The sequence below is a fragment of the Mauremys reevesii genome, linkage group 2 (assembly GCF_016161935.1).
Source record: "Mauremys reevesii isolate NIE-2019 linkage group 2, ASM1616193v1, whole genome shotgun sequence".
Taxonomy (NCBI): Eukaryota; Metazoa; Chordata; order Testudines; family Geoemydidae; genus Mauremys; species Mauremys reevesii.
The window spans coordinates 39,605,119-39,630,353 of NC_052624.1; the positions used below are offsets into that span (position 1 = coordinate 39,605,119).

General features: G+C 41.0%; 1 protein-coding gene across 3 annotated transcripts in view; it reads right to left on the reverse strand.

The window, feature by feature from the left end:
* The window catches only part of SLC39A12 (solute carrier family 39 member 12), a 36,854-nt gene extending 18,918 nt beyond the window's left edge, over positions 1-17,936 (reverse strand). For 2 of the 3 annotated variants that reach the window (XM_039525117.1, XM_039525116.1), the window contains exons 1-6: positions 17,841-17,936; positions 16,332-16,681; positions 11,370-11,651; positions 8,513-8,720; positions 6,213-6,415; positions 961-1,132 (exon numbers count right to left, since the gene is read on the reverse strand). In XM_039525117.1, the coding sequence (XP_039381051.1) occupies positions 961-1,132; positions 6,213-6,415; positions 8,513-8,720; positions 11,370-11,651; positions 16,332-16,604 (1,138 nt within the window). In that variant the 5' untranslated portion in view covers positions 16,605-16,681; positions 17,841-17,936. Of the gene's footprint in view, positions 1-960; positions 1,133-6,212; positions 6,416-8,512; positions 8,721-11,369; positions 11,652-16,331; positions 16,682-17,840 lie in introns of those variants that run through there. The other variant, XM_039525118.1, reaches the window with a different exon arrangement.
* Between the last annotated feature and the right edge of the window lie 7,299 nt (positions 17,937-25,235).

Here is a 25,235-nt window from a genome sequence, read left to right on the forward strand (position 1 = left end):
AACAGAACAGGGCCATTATCGAGTGATCTATCCCCTGTCATCCAGTCCCAGTTTCTGGCAATGAGAGCTTTAGGGACACCCACAGCATGGGGTTGCATTCTTGACTAACAATTGTAGTTCAGGGAGCTAAAGCTCTATTCCAGACAGATGACTGGCTGGAAGGATGCATGGGGAACATTTATTAGCCCCCAATGAAGCTGGGAAGCTACCAGGTGAGTAAGGCACAATACAATAGACATAGGCACTGAATGGATTGATATGTGCCCTGAGAAATTTTTCTAACTCGTTTCTTTCTACAGCCCAAAGTGTACAAAGCCTGGAGCTCATTTTTTCTTGCCATAGGACAGTAGATGAGCTTGAAAAGCTGCTAATTTTTATTTTCACAACATCTCACAAAAATCTTCACTTTTACTGTGAAAATTTCACAACGTGAAAATCTGCACTTTTCATACACATTTACTTTCTGGAGAGCATCTTAACACTACTAATTCAGCATATCATGGTGTAAAATAACAGATGTTACAGCAACAAGGCCTGATTCATCATTGCGTTACTCCAGTTTTATGCCAGAGCATCCCAACTGAAACCAATAAAGTTATACCAGTGTAAAACTGGGGCAAAGTAGGCCCGAGTCTCTACTACTGGGAGGGCCTCTCATGGCACTATAGCCATTATACCTACTGTCTGTATCTCTGACAAGCATCTAAGAAGGAAGAAAAATCAGCCCAAATGAGAGTTCTTTTGATAAGAGAGTGATATAGTTACTGGGAGCTGGATCCCTGAACTTCTCATTGTATAGTACTGTGTTGCACGCACGCTGTGAAATTCTTTGGTGTATAAACATCTGGGTGTTTTGTCTTTTAGTTACTAATGAATACAAAGGCTCCAGAAAGCTAAACTCCTGCAACCCTTCACCTGAATTAGCACAATGCAATACTTCACAATGGCAACATAACTCACTTTCCAGAGCTGTTGGTGGCAGCTTTGTTTGCTTGGATTCTGTAAGCTGACAAGAACAGCTCAGTAGTTGCTGAATGATCGCTGGGCTGATTTGCTTGAAATTTTCTTTAGAGATGGACGAAGGACTGTTTTGTAAAAATATCTTCACAAGCTCACTGGCAGAGAAGCAAGCCTATGTGGGAAAGGATATGTGGTTACTAAATATAGATACCATTAAATGAGTCTGATGCTCAGGTTAAATGCGGATTTGCAGGACTTTTTAAATGACATGGAATCATGAACTTTAAAAAAAATGAAAAGTGGATCCCAAAGAAAAGTCACATTTTCCATTTGTGCTGTCCTGGTTACATCTTTTAAAATAAAAGATAATGAAGTTTTTGTTTATTGACGAACCTTATACGTCATCTTCACTTTCACATTTCAATGGGCCAGATCCTCAGCTGCTGTGAGTCAGTGTAGTTTCCAGTGAAGCCAGTTTGCATCACCTGAGGGTCTGACCCATTATTATATCTAAATATGTGTATAGCATATTTCTTAATCAAGACTATTTTTAGTGCTAAGACTATTAACAGCAGCTGGCATTCTGCTGCTATTGAGTATTCAAAGATGGCACCTGCTGACCCTTTAAGAGTCAGTAGAAGTTAGGAAGTTAGCAGGCCGGATATTTGCAGTGAGGTCTATATTTGTGCTGTGTGTCTGTGTCCTTCTTAACATATAGGTAGGGTGACCAGATGTCCCGATTTTATAGAGACAGTCCTGATTTTGGGGTCTTTTTCTTATATAGGCTCCTATTATCCCTCACCCTCTGTCCCGATTTTTCACACTTGCTGACTGGTCACCCTACATATTGGGCTAATGGAAGTTATAAAGCCTTACTTAGAAGCTGGAAAAAGGGTGTGGGCTCCTAACATCTGGTACAGTAGGGAGATACCCCCCCATTTTTCTCCATCCTTCCTTCATCCTCATATGACAGGAGGGCAGCAGGATCCCAGCAACAGGCTGAGACAAATTGGGAGGGGGAAAAGCTGATGGCAGCTCTCCCAGATAGGTAGAAACAAGTGAGGCAGGAATGATGACCTGCCCACTGTATGATTTATAGCTGGGTACTTCCAGATAGGTTATGTGAATAAAATTGCAACCTAATTAAACCACATCCATTAAATTATGGCTTTCTACTTGTATGTTTGGAACAAAGGTTGGAAGTTAGCAGCCAGAGTTTGCGGTAGTATTGCAATGAACTCTGTATTTGTGCTGCATATTTGTGCCCTTCATAACACATAGAGCTAATTAAAGCTATAAAGCTTTACTAGTTGAATCATAACATAGATATACTACACATTGCATGGAGTTTACTACTACTTGTAGAAAACACCCTGTTGTTTTTACCTCCGTCAAGTATTAGTGAGATAATCTAGTTTTGGTATTAAGATTTATTTTTTGGAGCATGTTTTAATACAATGACTAAAGATTTTGCATTCTAATACTCATTCATTACATGACAGTAATAAGGATCAATTCAGGTACAACATGGATTTCCATATTGTTGCCTGAGTCAGTACTTTGTGTATGTATGTGGCAGGGAGGGAATTAGATGCTGCAGAAATGTTACTTAGCTGATGTCACTCTTTATTTGCAGAAGAACTGAACCAGTCCCCCAGTATTATGTTAGGGGAACAGCACCATTGGTCAGATGAGACATTAAATGGAGGTCCTGATCATTTGTATTTATTAAAGTTCCCATGACACTTTTCATAAGAACATGGTTGCTAATTCCAATATCTTGGCAAAATTCCAGCTCAAGAAATTGTATTCTGACTACATACATACACCCTGAATTGAAGAGAGCAAAGGTACTCTTCATTTCTTGTCCCCACTGCTGTGCATTGTTAAATGCTTGTTCTTTTCACCTCAAAGGTGGCTGCATATCACTAATGATGAAATGATCCCTATATATAAGTTTTATTAATTAAAATTTATAAGTTAAACTTATAAAACTATTTGGCTTCTTTTAGGAAGAAAATTACCATGTAAATGAAAGAAGGTTCTAGTTATTCTTTAGTAATACCAATAATGGGAGAAATCCTTCTGTCCTTGCTCATCCTTTACCAAGGCAACATTCTCTTTGGACTTTAGTGACAGCTTGAGTGAATAATGGACTATCAATCAATCAATGAGTCCTGAGGATCCTTGTCTTCTATGAGCATAGGTGGCCCTGCCACCAGGAGAATACAGGAACTACCCCACTGTGAACAGAGGTCTATCTAGTTTAGTATGTTGACTCTGACAATGGCCAGCACCAGCTGCTTCAGAGGAAGGTACAAGAAACCTTGCAGCAGGCAGTTCCGGCATAATCTGTCTATGGGGAAATTTTTATTAACTCCCATTTATTAGAAGTTGTCTTAAGCTCTGAAGCATGAGGTTTTATATCCCTTCCAAATGAATGTAGGTGACTAGAACCTTTGCATCTTCTACCATAAACCGTGGCCTCTGTGTGCCTTTTAACACGAGGACAAAAAGATAAGGGCCTTTGTTATTAATGAAAGAAATCTATACTGTCTTTGAGGGGAATAATACAGAAAAAGATAAATAGAGCTTACATTTTCTCTTATGAATCACCAGATAGATGCATGACTTTCCTTTCCCCTCACATAGATTTCTTTATGAGAAGCCATACATTAACATATAGACATGAGCTATATAATTTTATGTGACTAATTCTTATAGCTCTTATTAGTTCATCTTACTATTTACTCAAGTTTTATATGCACTTTAAAAATCATTGAAGACAAAGATGAGTTTTAAAAAGACTGCAGTGACCTACTTTTCTGGCATTATATATCAAAATATGAAGCTAATATCTGAAAAACTAAATTACAGCCCTTAAATGAACTGGCAGAAGCAAGCAAGAAATCAGTCCATTTCTTACATGTAACAGCATCTGTTACTAATGGAACACAATGGCTATCTTAGGGACGTGTGGAAAACAGAAGATAAAATTAGCAATAACATTCAAATACAAATTCTTCTAAAGGAATGATCTGTCAAGGAAAATGTAAATAGTAAGAAGAGAAATGGAATGAAAAATAGAAGCTAGATATCAGAAAAGGATGTCAAATCTCTTCTCTCCAAATGTATCTTTATAACCTTTCAAAGGCTACACAAAAATACTTTGGCTCTCAGCTTGACTGCCATATCTAGAATAATGCACAGCCTTTGATTCAAGGACAGTCTTGGAAGTCCAAGTTCCAAAAAGTTCTAAAAAGTGCTCAGTTTTGTAAATTGGCTTTCCGCCCAGGGGAATTATATTCCTTGTACTCCTGGCATCACTACTGGCCTATGATCTTCATTTAAGTTATTTTGGGGCCACATTTGCTTTAAACATCTACTTGGCTGATTGACATGACTCTCCTTTGAGGTCCACCAGAATGAAAATAATTATACTGATGGGATATGAATTCAAAATAAAATCACTCAGCTAAACAACTGTCAGGATGGCATTGAATCAGAAGGCAATTGTGTCATCTTCATATCACAAAATGAACATTAAATGAAAACCAGATGTACATCTTTTATCCACTCAAGAGAGTAAAACCACTAGGCTTTGAATCATCTTAAAATGTATTATTAAAAAATGTAATCCCTTTGGAAGGGCTACTTCTGAAATACCACGTTAAGCCTATAGGGGATTTGCAGCTGTACGACAGCCGCAATGGCTACGAGGGCCGCCCGGGGTGGGGGAGGGGGGGCGGGGAAGAGGGGTAGTTTGCCCCAGGCACTGGGCCCAGAGAGTTTTTCAGGGCCCCTGGAATGGGGTCCTTCACTCGCTCCAGGGGTCCCAGAAAACTCTTGTGGGTCCCGGGCCCCGGAGCTGCTTCTTCTCCTGGTCTTCGCTGGGGCGGAGGGTCCTTCCGCTCCAGGGCGGAAGGACCCCCCGCCGGCGAATTACCGCCGAAGCGGGACCTGCCGCTGAAGTGCAGCCGGGTCTTTGGCGGCGGGTCCCGGAACGGAAGGGCCCCCCGCTGCTGAAGACCCCAGGCCCCCGGAATCCTCTGGGCAGCCCTGATGGCTACAGAGGCTCAGACTCTGTTTCCCAGATTGTCTGGGGTCCAGGCCAGAGACAGAACTGAAAAGGAACACTACAAGAACCAATCAGAGACAAAGGGTTCAGTATGGAAATATTACTTTTGGTTTTGTTTGGAGACAGTGTAGTAGGGAAAGGAGCTACTCAGCCAGGGACGACCCTTTGACCCTCCACATTCCTCCCAAGGAAAGACTTTGGGATTTCTGGGACAGTGATCAGTGTCATCTCAGTAGAGACCAGAAACCCAAAAGGCTGAGGACACTCAGGGCCAAGCTACCCTGCACATTTGAATCTGGACCAGAGAGCCACAAGGACAATCTTACCATCCTTGGTGTGAAGACTTTATTTAATTTGATATTGCGTTTTAAGCTGGCCACTGATTTCAGCGCTGTACTGCCCACCAAAGACTAAGCCTAAACTATTTGCCTAAGCAGGTGCGAGGAGGGAGCACAGTGCGGTTTTTATTGGCTGTAAATAATAGGAAGGATATTTTGTTTCTGATATTTACATATCAAAGATTTATAAACTTGTTAAAACTTCCTAAATAAATGGTCCAAAAAACATTAAGGTGGTAGTGTTTATGTATTGTTGTTTTTATCTTTTATTATCCTACTCCTTTTTTCCATTTTTCTCTCACCTGAGCTACCCATACCTAACAAAGCCCAAGTTACTGTTTTATTTTTCTGGAATTTGTGATCGCTATTTTATTTTATTGTGCTGTGATTAACATGCCTCTGTGTGAGTTAGGTGTTGGAATTTTCCCAACAAATAGGCCCTCTGTGTTCTTTGCACTAATGGAGGTTTCCTTGGGTAGAGGCACCTGGTGCACTTATAGGTGAACACAGGAACCCTAGAGGAGAAAAGGAAGAAGACTGCAACCATACCTGAGGACCGGGTTACAAAGAAGAAGAAAAAAAGCCTACATTTTCAGACATGTCCTGGCTGCTTTGACTTGAGTCTAAAGCACAAAGGCCAGTCATATATATATATGTGTGTGTGTGTGTGTATATATATATATATATATATATGACTTTTAGAAAATCACAAAATTCATAAATGTTATCCATTGAAGTGATTTATCCTTTGCACTATATATTTGCAAAACAACCTGAACTTTTGTAATTGACATCCAATTCCAACTGTTGGTAAGAATAGTAAAAAATAAATTAACCTGATCCCAATCAGCAGTGCTTTCATTATCTTCATGATAACCACTTATATATTCTCCATTCTTTTGTCTTGATGTGAGTGGAATATTTAAATATCCAGCATCTCTGATTGTCATGCCATGACGTCTTTCTTTGTGACTGTACATTTGTCCATTTGCATTGCAGGTCTTTCCATCCCTCAGCATGCTTAGGAGTTGGTCTATTTCTAGGAATTTATTAGAAAAATGTGATGTTACCTCATTATAAACACAAATTAAAGAGAAAGATGAAACAGCAATTGTTCAAAATGTCAAAATATATAGCATATTCATAGATTCCACAGCCGGAAGGGACCATTGTGATCATGTAGTTGGAGCTCCTGTATAATACAGGCCATAGAACTTTCCCCCCAAAATTCCTAGGGTGTATCTTTTAGAAAAACACCCAATCTTGATTTTGAAATGGTCAGTGATGGAGAGTCCAACACAACACTTGTGCTGAATTGTTCTAGTGGTTAATTACTCTCACTGTCAAAAATTTACACCTTATTTCCAGTCTGAATTTATCTAGCTTCAACTTCCAACCATTCGATCATGTTATACCCTCCTATGCCAGATTGAAGAGCCCAATATTAAATATTTGTTCCCAATGTAGATACTTTCAGACTGCAATCAAGTCACCCTTTAATCTTCTCTTGGTTAAAATAAATAGATTGAGCTCTTCGAGTCTATCACTGTGAGGCATATTTTTCAACGCTTTAATTATTCTTGTAGCTCTTATCTGAACCTTCTTCAATTAATTAACGTCCTTCTTGAATTGTGGTACCAGAACTGGACACAGTTTTACAGTAGTGGTCACACCAGTGCCAACTACAGAGATAATATAATCTCTGCTCCTATTCAAGATTCCCCTGTTTATATATACCAGGGTCACATTAGCCCTTTTTGCCACAGCATAACATTGGGAGTTTGTGTTCAGCTCAAATCTTTTTCAGAGTCACTGCTTCCGGGATAGAGTCCACCATTCTGTAAATAGGGCATACATTCTTTGTTCCCAGATATATACATTTACATTTATTTAACCATATTAAAACACATATTGTTTGCTTGTGTCCAGATTATTTAGCAATCCAGATTGCTCTGAACAAGTGACTTTTACCACTATCTCAATTTTTGTGTCATTTGCACTCTTTATCAGTGACAATTTTGTGTTTTCTTCCAAGTCACTGGCACAACATTAGTTTTCTTCCAGTCTTTTGGACTTCCCCAGTGCTGTAATATTTATTGAAAATCAGTATTGAGGATTTATTTAACAATACTTTTTTAATCACTTTTTTCTCTAGTAAATGTGAAGATCCCATCTTGACAGCTCTAGAGTATGAAGTCAGCTATACAGTAAGCAGTTACTTCTCCACACAGGGCCGCCCAGAGGGGGGGGGGGCAAGTGGGGCAATTTGCCCCAGGCTCTGGGCCCAGCAGGGGCCCCCACGAGAGTTTTTCGGGGCCCCTGGAGTGGGGTCCTTCACTTGCTCCGGGGGCCCCGGAAAATTCTCGCAGCGCCCGGGCCCCCGGAGTTTCTTCGCTCCCGGTCTTCACTGGCCGTGGGGGTCCTTCCTCTCCGGGATAAAAGGACCCCCCGCCACCAAATTACAGCCGAAGCGGGACCCGCTGCCGGAGTGCAGCTGGGTCTTCGGCGGTAATTCGGTGTCGGGGGGTCCCTGCTGTGGGTCTTTGGGGCACTTTGGCGGCGGGTCCCGGAACGGAAGGACCCCCTGCCGCCGACTTACCACCGAAGCAGGGGCCCCGCACTGGAATCCTCTGGGCGGCCCTGTCTCCACACTGCCACATTAATGTTTTCCTCTTGATGATCTCTAGGAGATAAGAAGCCAGTTCACCCTTTGTGGCCATATAATCATTGATAGCTCTGCTGAAAGCATCAACGAGGTACTGATAAATAGTGTCCATGATCCTGTAAGTTATTATATGTGGATGGATCCCATGGGCCAACATGGAATAACTTGCAGAATTAGGGTCATTGTGGTGATTTTTGTGAAATGGAGACTTTGTCCATTAAGAACTGGGCTGAGCCCACCAATTAATTTCAGATAAGGTATTTAGCTACCAAACAGATGTTAAGAATGTTTCTACATGATGGCAATACTTTGTTTTATAAATTTCATTGTTATTTAGAACAATTGTCCCCATCAGTGCTTGAAAAAAGAAATGTTGACCTTTTTCTTAAAGAAAAATGTATGCTAAGATTTCGATTTACTTCCTTTCTCTTGTACTGACACAAAAGGCAAACCTGAAATACACAGCCCTACCTGTTACTTGGAGTTCATTAGTGCTGTTTAGAGAACTGAAAATATATTTTATAAAGAATTCTGGGGTGGGTAAACTTGCTTTCCCGAGGCAGACTCCTTGGAGAGCCAAAGTAATGATTGTAGCAGCCAGGCGAGGAAGTGTATTTTCATCAGCACCGTCACTGTCCAATATGGCAGCTTCTTTCTCCAGAATGCTTACATCAACACACTACAAACAGAATAAAAATTTAGTTAAGTGGTTCTTGGTCACATTAGTGTAACTCATCAGATAGGCAGGAAAAGAAGCAAGAGAACACAGCATTGCAGAAGCCCAGGGGGATAGGTTGTTAGGACAGAGTATATAATCAACAGCGTGAAAAGCAGAAGAGATTCAAAGAGAATGAGAATGAAATACCGGATCTGCGATTATGCTATGAAGAGGTGGTTAGAGACCAACATGAAATCAGTTTCAGTAATGGGGAGGAAGCCAGTTTGGGAAGGAGGGAAAGGAACTTGAGGCAGCAGTTAAAAACACCACATTCAATTAGCTATTTCAAGTTATTTTTATTTATTGTTGTCTTCATGCCATGTCTGCTTAATTTTTTTCTTCAAGATTTTTGCTGCCTAGAGTGTAGCCAGTACAATCCCAAAAAGTGGCAGAAGAGGAAGAAGAGATGTGGATGTTGTGGTTAAGGCACTGGTCTGTAACACTGCAGATCTAGATTTAATTCCCAGCTCTGCCACAACTTTCAGGTACAGCCCTGGGCAATTCCCCTAATACTTTTGTGTTTCAGCTCCCCGTCTATAGAACGGAGGTGATAACATTCACTTTCTCTGACATTTTGTCTCTTTTATCTAGTTACACTGCAGTCTCTTGGGGGAAGAGACTGTTTCTTACAGCACATGCATATGGTGCCTTGCACAGTGAGGACCTGATCTTGGCCTGTTACTGTAATCGAAGAAGAAGATGAAGAAGAAGAAGGAAATGTATGAGATCAATTTTAAGAAATTGATTTCCAGTGTCCACTTGTATGCCTATGTTTCCATGTCCATTTAGTTCAGCTGCACATGTAATTATCACAGTTGCATGAGTAAAAGTGTACTTAGCCATCAAAATATCCTAGTAATTGCACGCGTCATTGCAGTAGAGATGTGCACAGACATAGTTCTGTAAATGTGTGAGCATTTTTGTGCATGAAGCTCAGGTCTTCGTGTCCAGCTGTGAATGAGAGACCTTTGAGGCCAGTTTTTCATTTTGCCTTAAATGTGCTGCAGCCTCATAAGCGCACCATTCTGAGTGGCGCGTCCATTTTACACAGACAGCAGCCATAGACACATACACATGTAACCCCACCTTGGCTAGTGGCTAGCTGGTTAATTATTCATGTATTATTATTAATTATTATTATTATTATTATTTATTTGTATCATCATAGCACCTAGGTGCCCCAATCCCAAACCAGGACCCCGCTGTGCACCATGAAGAAAAGCAAGTATTTCTAATGTCAAATTCACTGCCAATATATCTCCATACAAGCTGAAGACTTTTCTTTCCAACCAAATTGAATATATTAGTTGCTATGGTGAGAAGGAAACAAATTTTAAACAATCATAACATGTAAAAACTGACCAAAATGGTTTTCTTCCCCTGGATCACCTACCCTTTCTCCTAGCCACAGATGTTATGATTCAAAGCATTAGATAGGCTGTAATGATTTCACTACCGTTCACAAAGAGTCTCCCCAGTCTCCTCTCTGTGAACGATGAAATCACAGACACTAAACAGACATACTGAGTACACTGCCAGTGTAAGCAAACAGACCACACGGTAAAGCGCTGTATGGATTGTTACTCCATGCTGATATGCCAAATACCCACCGATGCCTCTTTATAGCTGCTGAGATACTGTTTGAGTTCCTGGAAATCGGCACTTTCAGTGATACTTAGAACCAACTGTACTAGTCAATGAATAATTTATGAAGGGGAAAAGGTTACACAAAGCACATGAAGAGAAAGAGGAATTGCAGGCGTTCTGCTTTATGTTGTATAGCTAGTGGCTTCTAGCAATCTTCTGTTTGCCTTGATTGCTGTTACCACTGTGTGGTGTAAATTAAAGAGCAGTGAGATGGAAAAGAAAAGAAGAACGGGAGAGTAAGCATCAGATGAGGACAGAGTTGTATAGCATCCAAAGGGGTGATGAACTTTTCACAGCTGGTCAATATATATTATAACAACTCTCTAACTTTGAAAATCTGGTAAGTGGTTTTGATTACTGTACATTGTAAGGAGAATAGATTATTTAGATTGTAAACTTTTGGGGGCTGGGACTGTCTATCATTCTGTGTTTGTACAGCGCCTGGCACAATGGAGCCCTATTCTTGGTTGGTCCCTAGGCACTGACATAAATAAATAACAATAAATACTAGGTGAGTTATACCTGCCATGTATTTCCTGGTTTTAAAAGGATGTTTACAGCTAAATATAATGAATACATTATTTGCCATTCCTAACGTAAGTTTAGTCTTCTTTGGATGACTCTTTCTGCGGAAGGAACTGACTATGGTAGGTACATTAGCTTCAGATGTATCTGGCACGTCAAAGAAACAGCCACATCTTTTGGCAGATTCCCTGCTACATCCAGTATCTGATGGATGTAGCACAGTGAAGGACCAGCAGGGAACTGTTTACAGAAACTTGATTCTCTTCTCTATCCCCAGCTCCAGCGCAGGTTAGATCAGCTAAAGGGCTGCTCTAATTTGTCCCAAGCGGGTATGGTCCCCTAGGGACCACATTATTTGATTGCAATTTGATGGCAGAACTAGGTTTTAGCCTTTAGATCTTTGGTAAGTGTTTTGGAGTGCTGGGGGTATGTGTTTACCTGGCTTTCAGGAGTTTTAAAATGTTGCCTTATTGCAGCCAAAATGTCTTCAGTTTCATTCCTTGAGAAATAATAGCAGTCTTCATCACGCCTTAAACTGAGCATGCTGTGTAGGTAAAATTTATAATCCTTGTTACTCAGACTGAGCTCTGAAGAACAGATGTCTCTTTGATGAATAATATAGTAGAGAAGAATGAGAGAAATTCTCTGGAATACTTCTTCACTGAGATGGTCTTCAAAATCTCCACCAGCTATTAATAACAAAGCATCTGGTTCAAGGCACTGCGAATAATTAAAACAAATGGAAATTAATTTCAAATTACATGTCACTATTAATCCACTGAAAATAGGATTAGAGAACAGAGTAGGAGAATCAACTTTATGTCAAAGAGACTGGTCTTGAGGCTGCACAGATGCAGAGTGGGGTGTGTACAAGGTAAAATGTGATGAGCAATAGGGACAGCAGGGGAAGCACATGGAAATCCAATCTTGCAGTAATGAGGGCTGCTGCATGGCTGACAAATCACTCTCTGTGCTGCCTTTCATAAACCATGCCTGCTTGTGAGCAAGGGGGCAAATGCCCAAAGGATTTGAGACTTACTCCCCCTCAGGACTGTTGTAGTCCATTTACAGATCCCCATTGACATCACTAGGCATTAATTCTGGCCCTCGGTGCAAAGGACTACAGCTAGCGCTTAACCTTACCTTAACTGCTGCAAGGCCTCCACTTGCACTTGTGTGGGTTTGCAGAATGAAGGACAGAAAAAGCCAAATTTGGACCTGAGTTATATCAGTGTGAGGCAGTGGTTCTCAACCTTTTTGGTGTCAGGATCCATCTGTAAACATTGATGGCCTGTGACTCACAACTCAGTAAATAGGCCAAGGTTGGAGGTTGGGTCCTGCTCCAGAGAGTTGTGGGGTGGCGGGTGATGGCCTATTGCAACCTAGTAAATAGGCTGTGTGGGGTGGTAGTGGGAAGTCCTGGAAGAGGCTAGGTCCTGTGGGGCTGGCTGGGCTCAGTTTGGCTCCCTACTCCAGCTGTTTCATCCTGTGTTGCTGCAGTCCCTGATGAGGAGCCAGCTGGGCCAAATCTGTCTGAGTAGCGTTGCGACCTGGTTCTCTCACTCAAATTGAGCTAGGTCAGTTTCCCCATCATCATGATGGAGGGGGCAGTTGGAATAAACCTGAGCGGCACTGCAACCCTGGAGGTCACAATGCCTGGAACTGGGCACTGAGCCTAGCAAGTCCCATGGGACCAGAGCCACAGGAGCTGCCACATGATCCTTTGAAACATTCTGGTGACCCAACTTTGGGTCATGACCCACAGGTTGAAAAATCCCAGTGTGAGTGATAGCATAGAAAGCATAGAAACGTAGGGCTGGAAGGAACTTCAAGAAGTCATCTAGATCATCTCCCAGTCAAAGGAAACACTAGAGTTACTCCACATTTACAGGCTAACAGAGCAGAATTGGGCCCTGTATCTTCAGAGCTGTATTTATTTATATTTATTAATTGTGCTATCAGAACATTTGGTCAGCACAAAGCCTATGTGTCAATTAAGTCATCAGAATGGGACTCAAGAGAGACAGAAGTCATCCAGGGGTCTGTGCTGCTCTGAATTCCCCCCCTAAGAGCAGGTATAATATTTTAAAAACAAAATAGCTCAATGCCAATAAGGCATCATCTCTCCTCACACTCAGACCCTTCCAATGTCACCTCAGGCAAAAGGCTTTATGAGCGGATAGGCCTAGAAAACCAGCACGTGCTCTCAGACTAGGGTAAGTGGGTGAGCAAGTGCCAGAACAGAAAGCCCCTTCCTGAAAATATCCTGTCCCTGTTGTGATTTGTAGGCCATATCAGCTGGTCCCATTGGAAGGATGCTAATAGCTCCCCCCCTATTTAAATCCAAGCATATCTTGAGCACTTGAGTTGATCTCCACTGTCATGGTAGATCACAAGGACTATAAACAGGGGTGTTGGAACAAATTTTCATAGTGGGGGTGCTGAGAGCCATTAAATCCTGTATATAATGGAAACCACTTCAAGCCAGGGGATGCAGTAGCATCCCTAGTTCCAGTACCTATGACTCTAAAGTAGACAAAAGCACCTAAATCATAGTCACTAGGCAAGATACAACAACACACTTCAGCTATTTTGCCCCATTCCAATGATTCAAAGCAGCCAGAAAACCTAGTTTACTGGGTTAAACTATGTTTATGGCTACAGATATTGTGTACTGGTGTATCTGGTACACCGTATATGTCAAAACCTATTCCTTGAATGTTTACCCCCGCCCAAAAACTTGAATCAAATGCAGATTATGGCGCTCAGGTTTCATATGCTCCCTCAACTATAAGCAAGTGAGTGAGTTGATGTTTCACAGACATTTTAATAGAAATATTCCCAACCTAAATCCACCCCAAGAGGAATGTTAGAAAAGGTTATGCACTGTGGGTACCAATAGCCAAATTAAACATTCACACTGGTAAGTAAATTAGATTAGAATCTGCCCCCTGTGTCCTGTCTAACATCTACAATACTAGCCTTTACTAATTGACCTTCAGAATCCATGGCCATGTACTTGATGCTCCTTAAGCAGCATCTGGCACTACTCTATCACCCAAGTATACAAAGAAGGCATACCTTCTTCTGTATTGATGACATGTATTAACATGACTGTCTTTGTGTATTATTGTTTTGGACTAGGAGGAATACATTTAATTCTTCTAGCTCATTTCCCTAAAGGAAATGTTAAGCCAATCTATCCTTTCAAATTTACCCAGTGGGTGATAAAACACACATACTGTATGGAGTGGAGGCTTTTCAGAGATTTCTATAATTATACCTCAAGGTCTAGTAAGGATAACTTCAAGTCACTAAGGTTGTTGGTGCTGGCAAGCAAGATGTTTGAAAAGGAAATTGCTACCGGGAGGGCAGCAGGTGCACTGAAAGAGTTGCTGTTATTGTGGGATCCTCCACTGGGAGGATTGATTGACTGGGACTATAGATTGATTCATCACTAGTTATTTTGCTGTTATCAACATGTTAGAGTCACAAACACCTGCATGACCTTACTTTCAGAATGCTTATTTTCTAAAACAAACAAGTCCCTTTCTGAATATGGGAGCAGAATATTTTTTTTCTGAACTCCCTATTTTTTAATGATTATTAGTAAGGATTCCGACAATACAGAAGAAGGTACCGGTATGTCTTTTTGTGCACTTGGGAGATAGAGTAATGCCAGATACTGCTTAAGGAGCATCAAGCACATGGCCATGGATTTGGAGGGTCAATTAGTAAAGAAAAAAGAAAGGGTCTAATAAAGGTACAGAACTTCAGGGCAATGATTTAAATGCAGGATGGAGTCTTGTTTGCAAATTAAATAATCTGAAAAAGCAATGGTTTGTGATGGCTGGGATCCCAGATTCAGAAGGGAATTGTGAGTCTGATCCATTTTTTGGTTTTGTTGGTGGGGAGGAGGGATGTGGGGCTTCCCTGCCCCCACTGTTTGGGAAGCTAGTTCCAGTGTCAAGGAGGAGGGCGAATTTCTGATTCTAAAGACTGCAGATGTTTCAAGAACAATTGCTGTCATGAGTTTTCCTCCATTTGGGGTGTTTGTTAGCTCATCTTGCAGGATTTCAATCTTATAAAAAAGCCACTGTACTGCATGGACCTTGCTATTTGCCCAGGTCAGCCCAGCAGAAAATGTGAGAAGGGTTCAGAAAATCTTTCCTTTGCCATCATCCCTGCACTTTCTATAAATAGGTCACAAACACAAAGAAAACCTTGGCCCATGATGGAAGAATTCCCAGGAAGTTCCCACTCCTCTATGCAGGACTAACCCCTGTAGGGGAGCATGGAGCCCTACATTATTTACCAATGCTCACTCACCCTGGGGCAGTTATGAAAAATGTCAGCATTTGTTACTATGGCTATTTAAATGAGTAGGTGCTCTACGGCAGAGGACTGAAATCTCCTCTCCAACACATTGGTCCTGTTGAGTATAGGGAGCATTTTACTTTCACAGTAAATGTCAGCTTTCCCCATCATTAGCCTTCACCACCTGCTGCTTCTTGATTCTGACATGAAGCCACAATACTCTCTGTATAATTCCCTGCTGTTAGAGATAAGCCAGACCTAGAACAAGCTGAATTAATCTTAATTGGAGCCAGAATCCATCAGCTTTCTGGGGGTCCCAATCCAAATTTGGAGCATCTTCCAAATCTACATTTCTTTCCATCTGGGCCCTTAACTACAGCATAGTCTCCCTCGTACCTGAATCTGGCATCCTATTCCCCTTTTCCTTCCGTGGTCAAAGCAGTGGGAAGAAATAGGCCAGTCAGTAGTCTGAATTTACTAGGGGATTGAGCCCCCACATGGAGCTGTGATTCCAAACATTTTAATACCCTGGAATTCTTCCAATCCCAGAGTCTGGAGATCTGCTCTTGATCTACCTTGACCAGAACATTTTTTTCCAAAACCACCCCTAAACCTTGCAGGCTTGGGGGAAATGGCATGTGAATCTGAACAAACCATGGGTTGGGGTTTGAGTTTTGCAAAATAACAACCAGAATGATGACATTTCACAAAACCATTCCTATTTCTCCCCATCCATCTCTAACTACAACAGAAATTTCTTTTTGTGTTTCAAATTCAAGCTAACGATATAACTGTAGGATGAAGTAAAGAGGAAAACCTTAGTTTGAAAATAAATATCTGAAATATCTGGCAATAAGTGAAAGATAAATTGTTTTTAAGGTGTACTTGAAGTATTTGGGGGCCCTCTTTACAAAAATAAATAAGCAATATAAATCATTAGCAATTAAATAATTATAGCAGTTCATTTTTTTTGAAAGAATGAATGCCGTGTGTGCCCATGATATGCATTAGAATGGCTTTACCCGAATAAATGATTTCTGAACTCATCTTTTATATGTACTCTTCATTAATTGATACACTAACCAGATTACAATCCTCCTGCATCCCATAAATCCACTGTGGACATTCAGCTCTCTCCAATAACATTTTGAGCAGTTTTCTTGAGTGATTCTTGTGGAGCTCAGTGTAGTTGTCAGCTGAGAGAATGCGTAAAACTTCCATCAGATAGCCTTGGCTGGGAGCATAGCTGCTTTCCTGCTTGTGCTCTTTCCCAGACTGTGCTTCTGCAGCGACCACACCAAATATGAAAGCGGAAAATGCCACCCAAAAAGCTGGATGCTTGGTCAGAAAACACATTTTCTCTTCTTCCTGTAAGTGCGTGTCTGTGTTGAGAGTTGAATGGTGGTTCGTAGTTCACAGCTTAAAGTTGAACCCTGAGGAATTTGTATGGTAAAGAAAAACAAAAACCATTTAATTAGAGTGACTGCAATATGTTTGAAAGGATTTATTAATTGGTTGGCTAAGCTGATTTGCAGTGACAAGCTGTTTCTGAACAACAGGGCGTTTGTAGGGACTTTAAAGCCTAAAACAGCAGGAAACTAAGATGACAGTGGCCTTAAACATTCTGTAGAATTACTGGTAAGTGGTTAAATTGGACTGCCCTTCCTTCACATTAAAAGTTTTGAGTATAATACACATTTGTAATTTCCCTGTTATGTTACTATATTTGATCATAATCTCCTTTAGTAAGCACAGGAACAAATATAATTGCTTTCTCTTTTACTCCATTAGGAGACAGATTCCCAAGGGCTAGTAGATGTACTTGTATATGAGGAGCAAATAAAGCATTGTGCAGGAATTCTGATATAAATGTTCAGTAGTACAGATGCCTAGCAATGACTTACAGTGGTTTTCATCTTCATTAATTAACATCAGCTATAAAGCGGGAGGAGGGGGAAACAAACCCAAAACATTTGAACAGGAAATTAATGCTGCTTTATGGTCAGAGGAAAGAGCTGCAAAATTGCAGTAATTATGTCATTCATACAACTTGAAAAATGTAGAAATGTCTCAAAAGTAACTAGTTCTCACTTTTAATAATCCTAGATGCAAAGATAGTGTTCCAAACAGTAAAAGCAAACTATCCTAGACACATCTTTCCTAACGTACTGTAAGCTCTGTCCTTACTGTAATCTATCTTGATATAGGAGCATGCCAGTTGTAAAGGAGTTTAACTTTTGTTTTCCACTAAAGAGTTCTCCCTTTACTGAGGAGCAGGCCTTTGGAAATATACATACATATGTTAAATAGCCACACGCAACATCTGCTTCTTTTCACTGTAAAATAATACAGATCTGATTTCCTTTTTAGAAATGCTGTGCTAACAGATTGCTAAAGTAGAGTAAACTAAAAACTTTTGCTGAGTTATAACTTGGCATGCATTCAGATAAAAGTTAGCATGGGATAGCACACTCTGAAAGGTTTTGATGTTTCAAAATTTATTTTAGCTTTAAGTTAACATTTAGAAATAGGTTAGCATTTAAAAACATCACAGTTATAGGGACACAACCATTTCTAACACCGTGTTCTTACCTTCAGCAGAAAAAAATAAATGATTGTATATCTCTAGCTTTGTGGCCTTTTGAATCCCCAAAAGTATTTAGCTGCTGGAAAGTCCGATGTTTTTAAAATTCCTTGATGGTGCTCTGGAAGCTGGAGAGGATTAGTTTATTGCTGCTTTGAAAAGTTTTCAGTTGCTATGGAGAGAGCTGTTCTTAAGGTAACAATGGAGGTGGATAGGAATTAGTACATGTTCTTCTTGGCAGGTTTTAGGCATCACATTATTGAGTGTATTTAGCTAATTATTTTGGTAGTTATCATTTTATGTAAACATTCCCTAATTAACATCAGCAGATGGCAGGATGTATGGTATCTGCTTAACAATATTCATTATGGTAGATAATACACATGAGAACACCATTTTCTCTACAATATTAAAATACGTAAGCAGTTTTATAACATCTGAAGAATACCTGAATTTCTGTTTTAACTGAAATCTTTGTTCTGGGCACAAATGTGAAATCAGAGTAGAAATATTTTCTGGCATCTCTGTAGAAACTCAAATTTTTTCTTAAAGGGACACTCTCCATGGAGAATGGGCCCCAAACAGAGTCTGTGGTAAAATAAACAAACAAAATCAGAGAGCATCAAAACTCTCACCTACACCAAACTTGAACAGCTGGGCTTGGTGCAGATGGAGAACTGGAAAAAAGGTGAAAGGTAAGGTGCCTTCTTACATTGCTCTGTGGCTGAAACTGCAATCTTCCAGTTTCAGTAGCCCAAGTCATTCCTGGGTCCCTGCACTGGAAAGGGGTAAAAGTCAATGACTAATGGATCTTCATAGGGGCAGAGCTACCAAGCTCATCCATGTCCTATCTCCCAACCCTGCTGTGTGGGGATGCAGAGTGAGCCATACTCCCTGAGTAGGGTCCCCAAAACCTTGGGAGAAGGAGGCTGGATTTAACTTAATATGAACAGAAATGTTACCATAAATAATGATAAGCATGTGTTTTTAAATGCAAACCCTCTCCTACACAAAGACAATTCTATTCTATTCTATATTGGTTCTTATATTGTGCTTATCAGTATAGTATCTAAGTAGCTAACAACAGCACTGTGATAGTTCCTGAGAACCTGCAAGTGAAACCAACTATAAACAAAAGTGAAATTGGCCAGTTGAACCTGAGTGAAAAGCAAAATACAAACAAACCACTTCAATAAGATAAAGTAATGTCAAACAGGAGCATGCACAAATACTTGTGTGCTCACTAGACATTTTAATATTTTAAAAACAGGCCTAATTATTAATTATTCAAATACAAAGATATCTGACATTTTTATTAAAGTACATTTTATTTTAAGCTTGATAAATCACAAATGAGTGAACAGATTGATACCAAACACCCACAAACATTCATCTGCGTGCTCAGAACAAACGGAAATTTCAACCCAAAGAGATTTTTTTTTCAGAAATTTATAAGTAACTGAAAACAAGGACTCACGATTTTAAGTGCTTCCTCTACCTTCAGTACTTTCCTATATCATCATCACTATGATGCTCCATTTCGGAAAATACTCCATTTAGGAAGGAACAACCAGTTGCACACATACAAAATGGGAAATGGCTGCCTAGGAAGGAGCACTGTGGAAAGGGATCTTGGAGTCATAGTGGACCACAAGCTAAATATGAGTCAACAGTGTAACACTGTTGCAAAAAAAGCGAACATCATTCTGGGATGTATTAGCAAGAGTGTTGTAAGAAAGACACAAGAAGTAATTTTTCCGCTCTACTCAACTCTGATTAGTTGAGTAGATACTGATTAGTTGATTAGTTGATACTCAACTGGAGTATAGTGTCTAATTCTGGACGCCACATTTCAGGAAGGATGTGGACAAACTGGAGAGAGTCCAGAGAAGAGCAACAAAAATGATTAAAGGTCTAGAAAACATGACCTATGAGGGAAGACTGAAAAAATTGGGTTTCTTTAGTCTGGAAAAGAAAAGACTGAGAGGGGACATGATAACAGTCTTCAAGTATGTAAAGGGTTGTTACAAGGAGGAGGAAGAAAAAATATTTTTCTTAACCACTGAGGATAGGACAAGAAGCAATGGGCTTAAATTGCAGCAAGGGAAGTTTAGGTTGGACATTAGGAAAAACTTCCTAACTGTCAGGGTGGTTAAGCGCTGGAATAAATTGCCTAGGGAGGTTGTGGAATCTCCATCAGTGGATATTTTAAGAGCAGGTTAGGCAAACACCTGTCAGGAATGGTCTAGATAATTAGTCCTGCCATGAGTGCAGGGGACTGGACTAGATGACCTCTCGAGGTCTCTTCCAGTTCTACGAGTCTATGATTATATGCTATGACAAGCTAACAAGTAAATAGCCTGCATAATGTAATATTGGGAAAGTCTCACATGGAGAGTAAACATGGAAAAGGTGTCAAATTTGTCCATAGAAATCTCAGTGATCGCAGATGTTCTGAACATATTTTAAGAACTAAAATTGAGAATGTGTTTTGTCCAGATAAGACTATACACACAAAGGGTGATTCTTTTTTAAACTCTTTCAGAGAAGGCAGTATTTTTAGAGGTATAGATCTGACAAACTATAACAGCAGAGAGGTGTTGAAAGGAGATGTGGAGAAAAATATTAGTAATATATTATATTAACATGTGCATTGGGCTAGTAAGACTAAATTTACTATATGTTAAAGAGTAATGGATAATAAATGTTATAGGCAATGAAGACTGGGATTTTCAAAGGAACAGTCAACTCCTATTGCAAGTCATACTGCTTATTAAATGAATTTTGCACTAGTGTTGCGGCAATGTCACTTATGGCTCAAATTAATATTGTACTGAGCTTCCCTGTCTATTTTGATGCCAGTCTCTGCCACTCAATCGCTCATTTCTCCCCACAGTTTCTTTGTGTCTTCTACCATCCCACCCTGTGCACATACAATGTCCTCTGTGAACTAGACTGTAAAACCACTACTGTCTCTTCCTTCAAATCCCTCATCTAGGCCCACTAGGGTGACCAGATGACAAACATGAAATATCGGGACACGGGGCGGGGGGGGGGCCAAAAAAAAAAAAGCTGGAGCACCCCCCGCCACCAGTGGCACAGCCCCGTCTCCACCCAACTCTCGGCTCTGACCCCCGATACACTCCCAGCTCCCCCATCCCCTCGCTCCTGGGCCCAGCCTGGACTCCGAGCTGTGCAGCCGAGCCACGCTCCGGGCCCCTCTTGCAGCTCCCGGCCCAGCTGCTCCTGGGCTTCATTGCACCAGCCCCACAGCAGAGGCTGCTCCACTCTGTCCCGCCCGGGACACTCGCCCCGGGCAGCCCCGCTCCGGCTGCAGGGAGCTTGGGGACCCCCCCCGGGCAGGGGGCGAACCAGGCAGCCGGGCCCGGCCCCTCCTGGCAGGAGTGTGTCCGCCCCACGCGTGTCTCCACCCAGGCCTTGCCTGCTCCGCACTGCCCTGCAGGCTGCAGGGCTGGAGCAGCCTCCGTGCTGCGCTCCCAGCCCTGGCCATGGCCCGTGTGCAAGCCTGGGAGGGAGGAGGAATGCCGCGTGCTTGGGGAAGAGGCGGGGCCAGGGCAGGGAGTTGGGGAGGGATCCAATGGGGCAGTGAGGGGTGGGGTTGGGGCGGGTCCAGGGCAGGGATTTGGGGAGGAGTCCAATGGGGGAAGGTGGGGGATGGTTGGGGGAAGTGGGGGGTGAAAGCCCCTCCGGGCTCCGTCTATGCACCGGATCGGAGGGCAAAATTGCTTGTTTGTCCAGTGTCCCGACTGAACATCGGTCGGGATGCGGGACAAACAAGCAAATATCGGGACAGTCCCGATAAAATCGGGACGTCTGGTCACCCTAAGGCCCACTACCAACATAACACCTACTGGAAAGTGCCAGCTGATAACGATGGGCAGGAACCACCTCTTGCATGTATTTTAAATCCAATTTGATAGGGACTCTGGGCACTATGTCAAATTCAGATAAATTAGTAAATCTGTAGCTACTGTAGGATAGCGCTATGGATGGCAGAGAGCTTTCAGGTCATGTTTATAATTTACTTTAGAGAAGGAAATTTTGTTGCCTAATTGATTGTACTTTAGTACAATTGTTCTTAAATTAGTTATGGCAGAACTGCAATGGAAGTTCCTTTTTTTTTTTTGGTAATAGCTAACCCTGCCAGCCTTCCAAACGCTTTTATTTTCTTAAATGGTTTCCTAATTTACCGATTAGCCTCTGGGTAATGGATAAATTGCTGCTCCATTGTACATAGCATTTTATATTTAAAATGGTTAAGTATTAAATACTTTGATGTTAGAGAACTGAGATGTTCTAAATCAGAGACTTTCTAGTATAGCATATGATGTTGACTGTGTGCATCAGATTGTTGTGTTTGCTGCTTCTTATAAAGAATTGTTATCATCATATCTGATTTAAGATAGACAAGTTATGAATAAATGAGATATTATTCTAATTCTGTTGATCCACACTTAGCTAGAGATCTTTCTAGATAGCAAGGCCATGGTAAGGACCAGGGTTGAGAGTGAGGCAGGTGGGATATTCTATCTTGGAAAAATACAGTCAGTGTTGGACAGGTATCACGGAAAAATGTCTGGAAAGTGCTGGAGTTTACTACTCTAATAGATGTTCACAAATAGAAACATGTGACTCAAGAAGAGTGACAAAAACCAGGAGTTCCTTGAAATTCAGATCCAGTTTCAGGCACCTTACCTTTCACCTTTTTTCCAGTTCTCCATCTGCCAAGTGCCTGGCTTGCTTTGGATATTCGTGCGTTGATCTCATTATCCAGTGATCCATCACTGGATATGACACTACCCAGGTTTTTAAAGTTCTCCACTACTTTAAGCTGAGTGCCATCAATGGAGATACTTGGGACAGAAGCATTTGATCCAGGTACAGGTTGATGGAGAACTTCTGTCTTTCCGAGGCTGATAGTTAGTCCGAAGAGTTGCGAGGCCTCAGCAAACTTCTTGACAATGTGCTGAAGATCATTTTCAGTGTGAGCCATGAGGGCACAGATGTCGGCAAAGAATGCCTCAAGAAGGAGTTTCTGCACTGTCTTAGTCTTTGCATTCAGGCGACAGAGGTCAAAAAGTGAACCATCTTGCCGGTATTTCAAATATATATTTCGATCCAGATCTTTCATTGCATGGTTGAGGATGCATGCAAAGAACAGGTTAAATAAGACAGGAGAGAGAACACATCCTTGTTTCACGCCGTTGGTGATGTTGAAGGGGGCAGATGTGGCTCCATCAGACAATATTTCGCCTGTCATGCTGTCATGAAAAAGGCATATAATCTGGACAAATTTTCTTGGGCAGCCAAGTCATGTTAGAATAGTCCAAAGGGATTCCCTGTTGATGGTATCAAACGCCTTTGTCAGATCTATGAAGACAGCATACAGGTGCATGTTCTGTTCAGTGCACTTCTCTTGTATTTGTCTGACAGCAAATGTTGCATCGCAGGCGTATATGAACAAAGCTTTTCAGTCAGTTTGATTAGCAGCAAAAGTCATTTATTTCTCTCCAGCATACATCTTTATACTCTTGCAGCAGGCAAGCAAGCAGTTGCTAATTGGTTAACAAGGTACACACACCCGCAGCTGTGACTTCATAAACTAGCCAAGGCCAACTTCTCAAAACAAAGCTCAAAGCCTAATTAACCCATCTTAAAAACCTAAACATTCTAGCTTCCCACAATACCAGCTGCCAGCTAGCAAAATATTTCCCAACACCTCCCCCCTCTACCCAAAATCAAAAAAGGAGGGAAAGAAAAAAAGGAATAAAAACATTAGCAAAACATTTTCAACTTATAGCATCACATTACTACAATCTATTACACAGCAAAACTAAAAGCAAATTTAAACACCAGCTGCCTAACTAAACCGTAACAATATCTTCCGCAATGCCCTACTTTTACCTATACATCCTTCCTCCAGGTAACGCAAGTGGCCCAAGGGGCCAGGAGGGTTCTGCCAATATGCAAACACCCACAAAGCAGGTTTCCAATAAGGGCTTCCACTGCAGCAACATCAAACAAAACAAACATAAATACACAAAAATCAAACACATAAATGGTGTAAATTCTACAGGATTCCCCCCTTCTCTATAGCACACCAACTTGTGGCAAACTTCTATTACCAAATCATCCCTCAGATGTCAGGCGATCAAACTGACACTGAGGGAGGGGGGGTCCTAGAAAAAACACAACATAAACCACATAAAACGCAAAAGACAATTCTGGCCAGAAAAACAAACAAACAAACAAACAAACATAAGACACAGAACATAAATTTAACTCTGTAAACAAATGCATGGTATATCAAATACTAAGCAGCTAACATCCATATTCCTCGATTATCTAAAATACAAAAACAAATATACCCCTACTGGGCAATCAATCATTACTTAAAATACACAAATACCCTTATTAATTTCAGACAAAACAGGGGAATCACTTCATCAATTAAATCATTTACAGTAATACAGTTGCATCTTGGCTTACTTCTAAATTCAAAGCTATTCACAGCTTAAGGGTTCTTACTATTAACTTCTACCTTTAAACACAAACAAAAAACATCACCACTTATATGCCCTTAAGCCTAATACAATTTCAATTACATAGCACTATATACATTCTTCAGCTAATACAACAAAATTATTTATAACCAAACAATTACAAACTAATAACTTTACCTAAATTTATTTACAAACATTTCAAAAACACCAAAACTTTACTCTTAGCAACTTTGCAAAATTCAACTGCTGTTACCTCTAGCAATCACAGAGTTAACTTTTACTCTGCCTAACATTACTCGCTTGTAGTTAATTACCTTCTCTATCAACTACACCCTCAAGGTTATCAACCAGTTTTCCAAGCTTCTTGTCTGTTGCCCGCCGCCTGGGCCCGATCCTTTTTTCCTCTTCAAGTTCTCTATCTATCGCGTGCCTGCCTGGGCCCGATCCAAAGCACTTTACATAAAGGTATTTTGGGTCACATAAATTCAAAGCCATTCTCCCAAATTACCTAAATTTATGCCTAAATAACACCATAAACTCCCCCCCCCTTTGAGAATACTCAACAAACCTTTTGGCTGAGTTTTCTCAAACTTTAAAAACAAAAAACAAATAGGCTCTAAAAAACAGGGGTTAGTAATGGGGGGGGGGGGGTAATACCATTTACAATCCAATTAGGGAGGGCAATACATGCTAAAAAAAAATTCCACAACACAGGGCGCAGCCTGTAAAATAAACCCCAAAATCCAATCAATACCACATTTTTTAGCAGGAGTCCCAAATTTTTTCCTGCCAGTGTGCAATTCTTTGCTTCTTTACCAGGGTCAGTTCTCAATGCCCTTTTAGTCAGGAATTTCTAGACATTGGCAATATCAATGATGT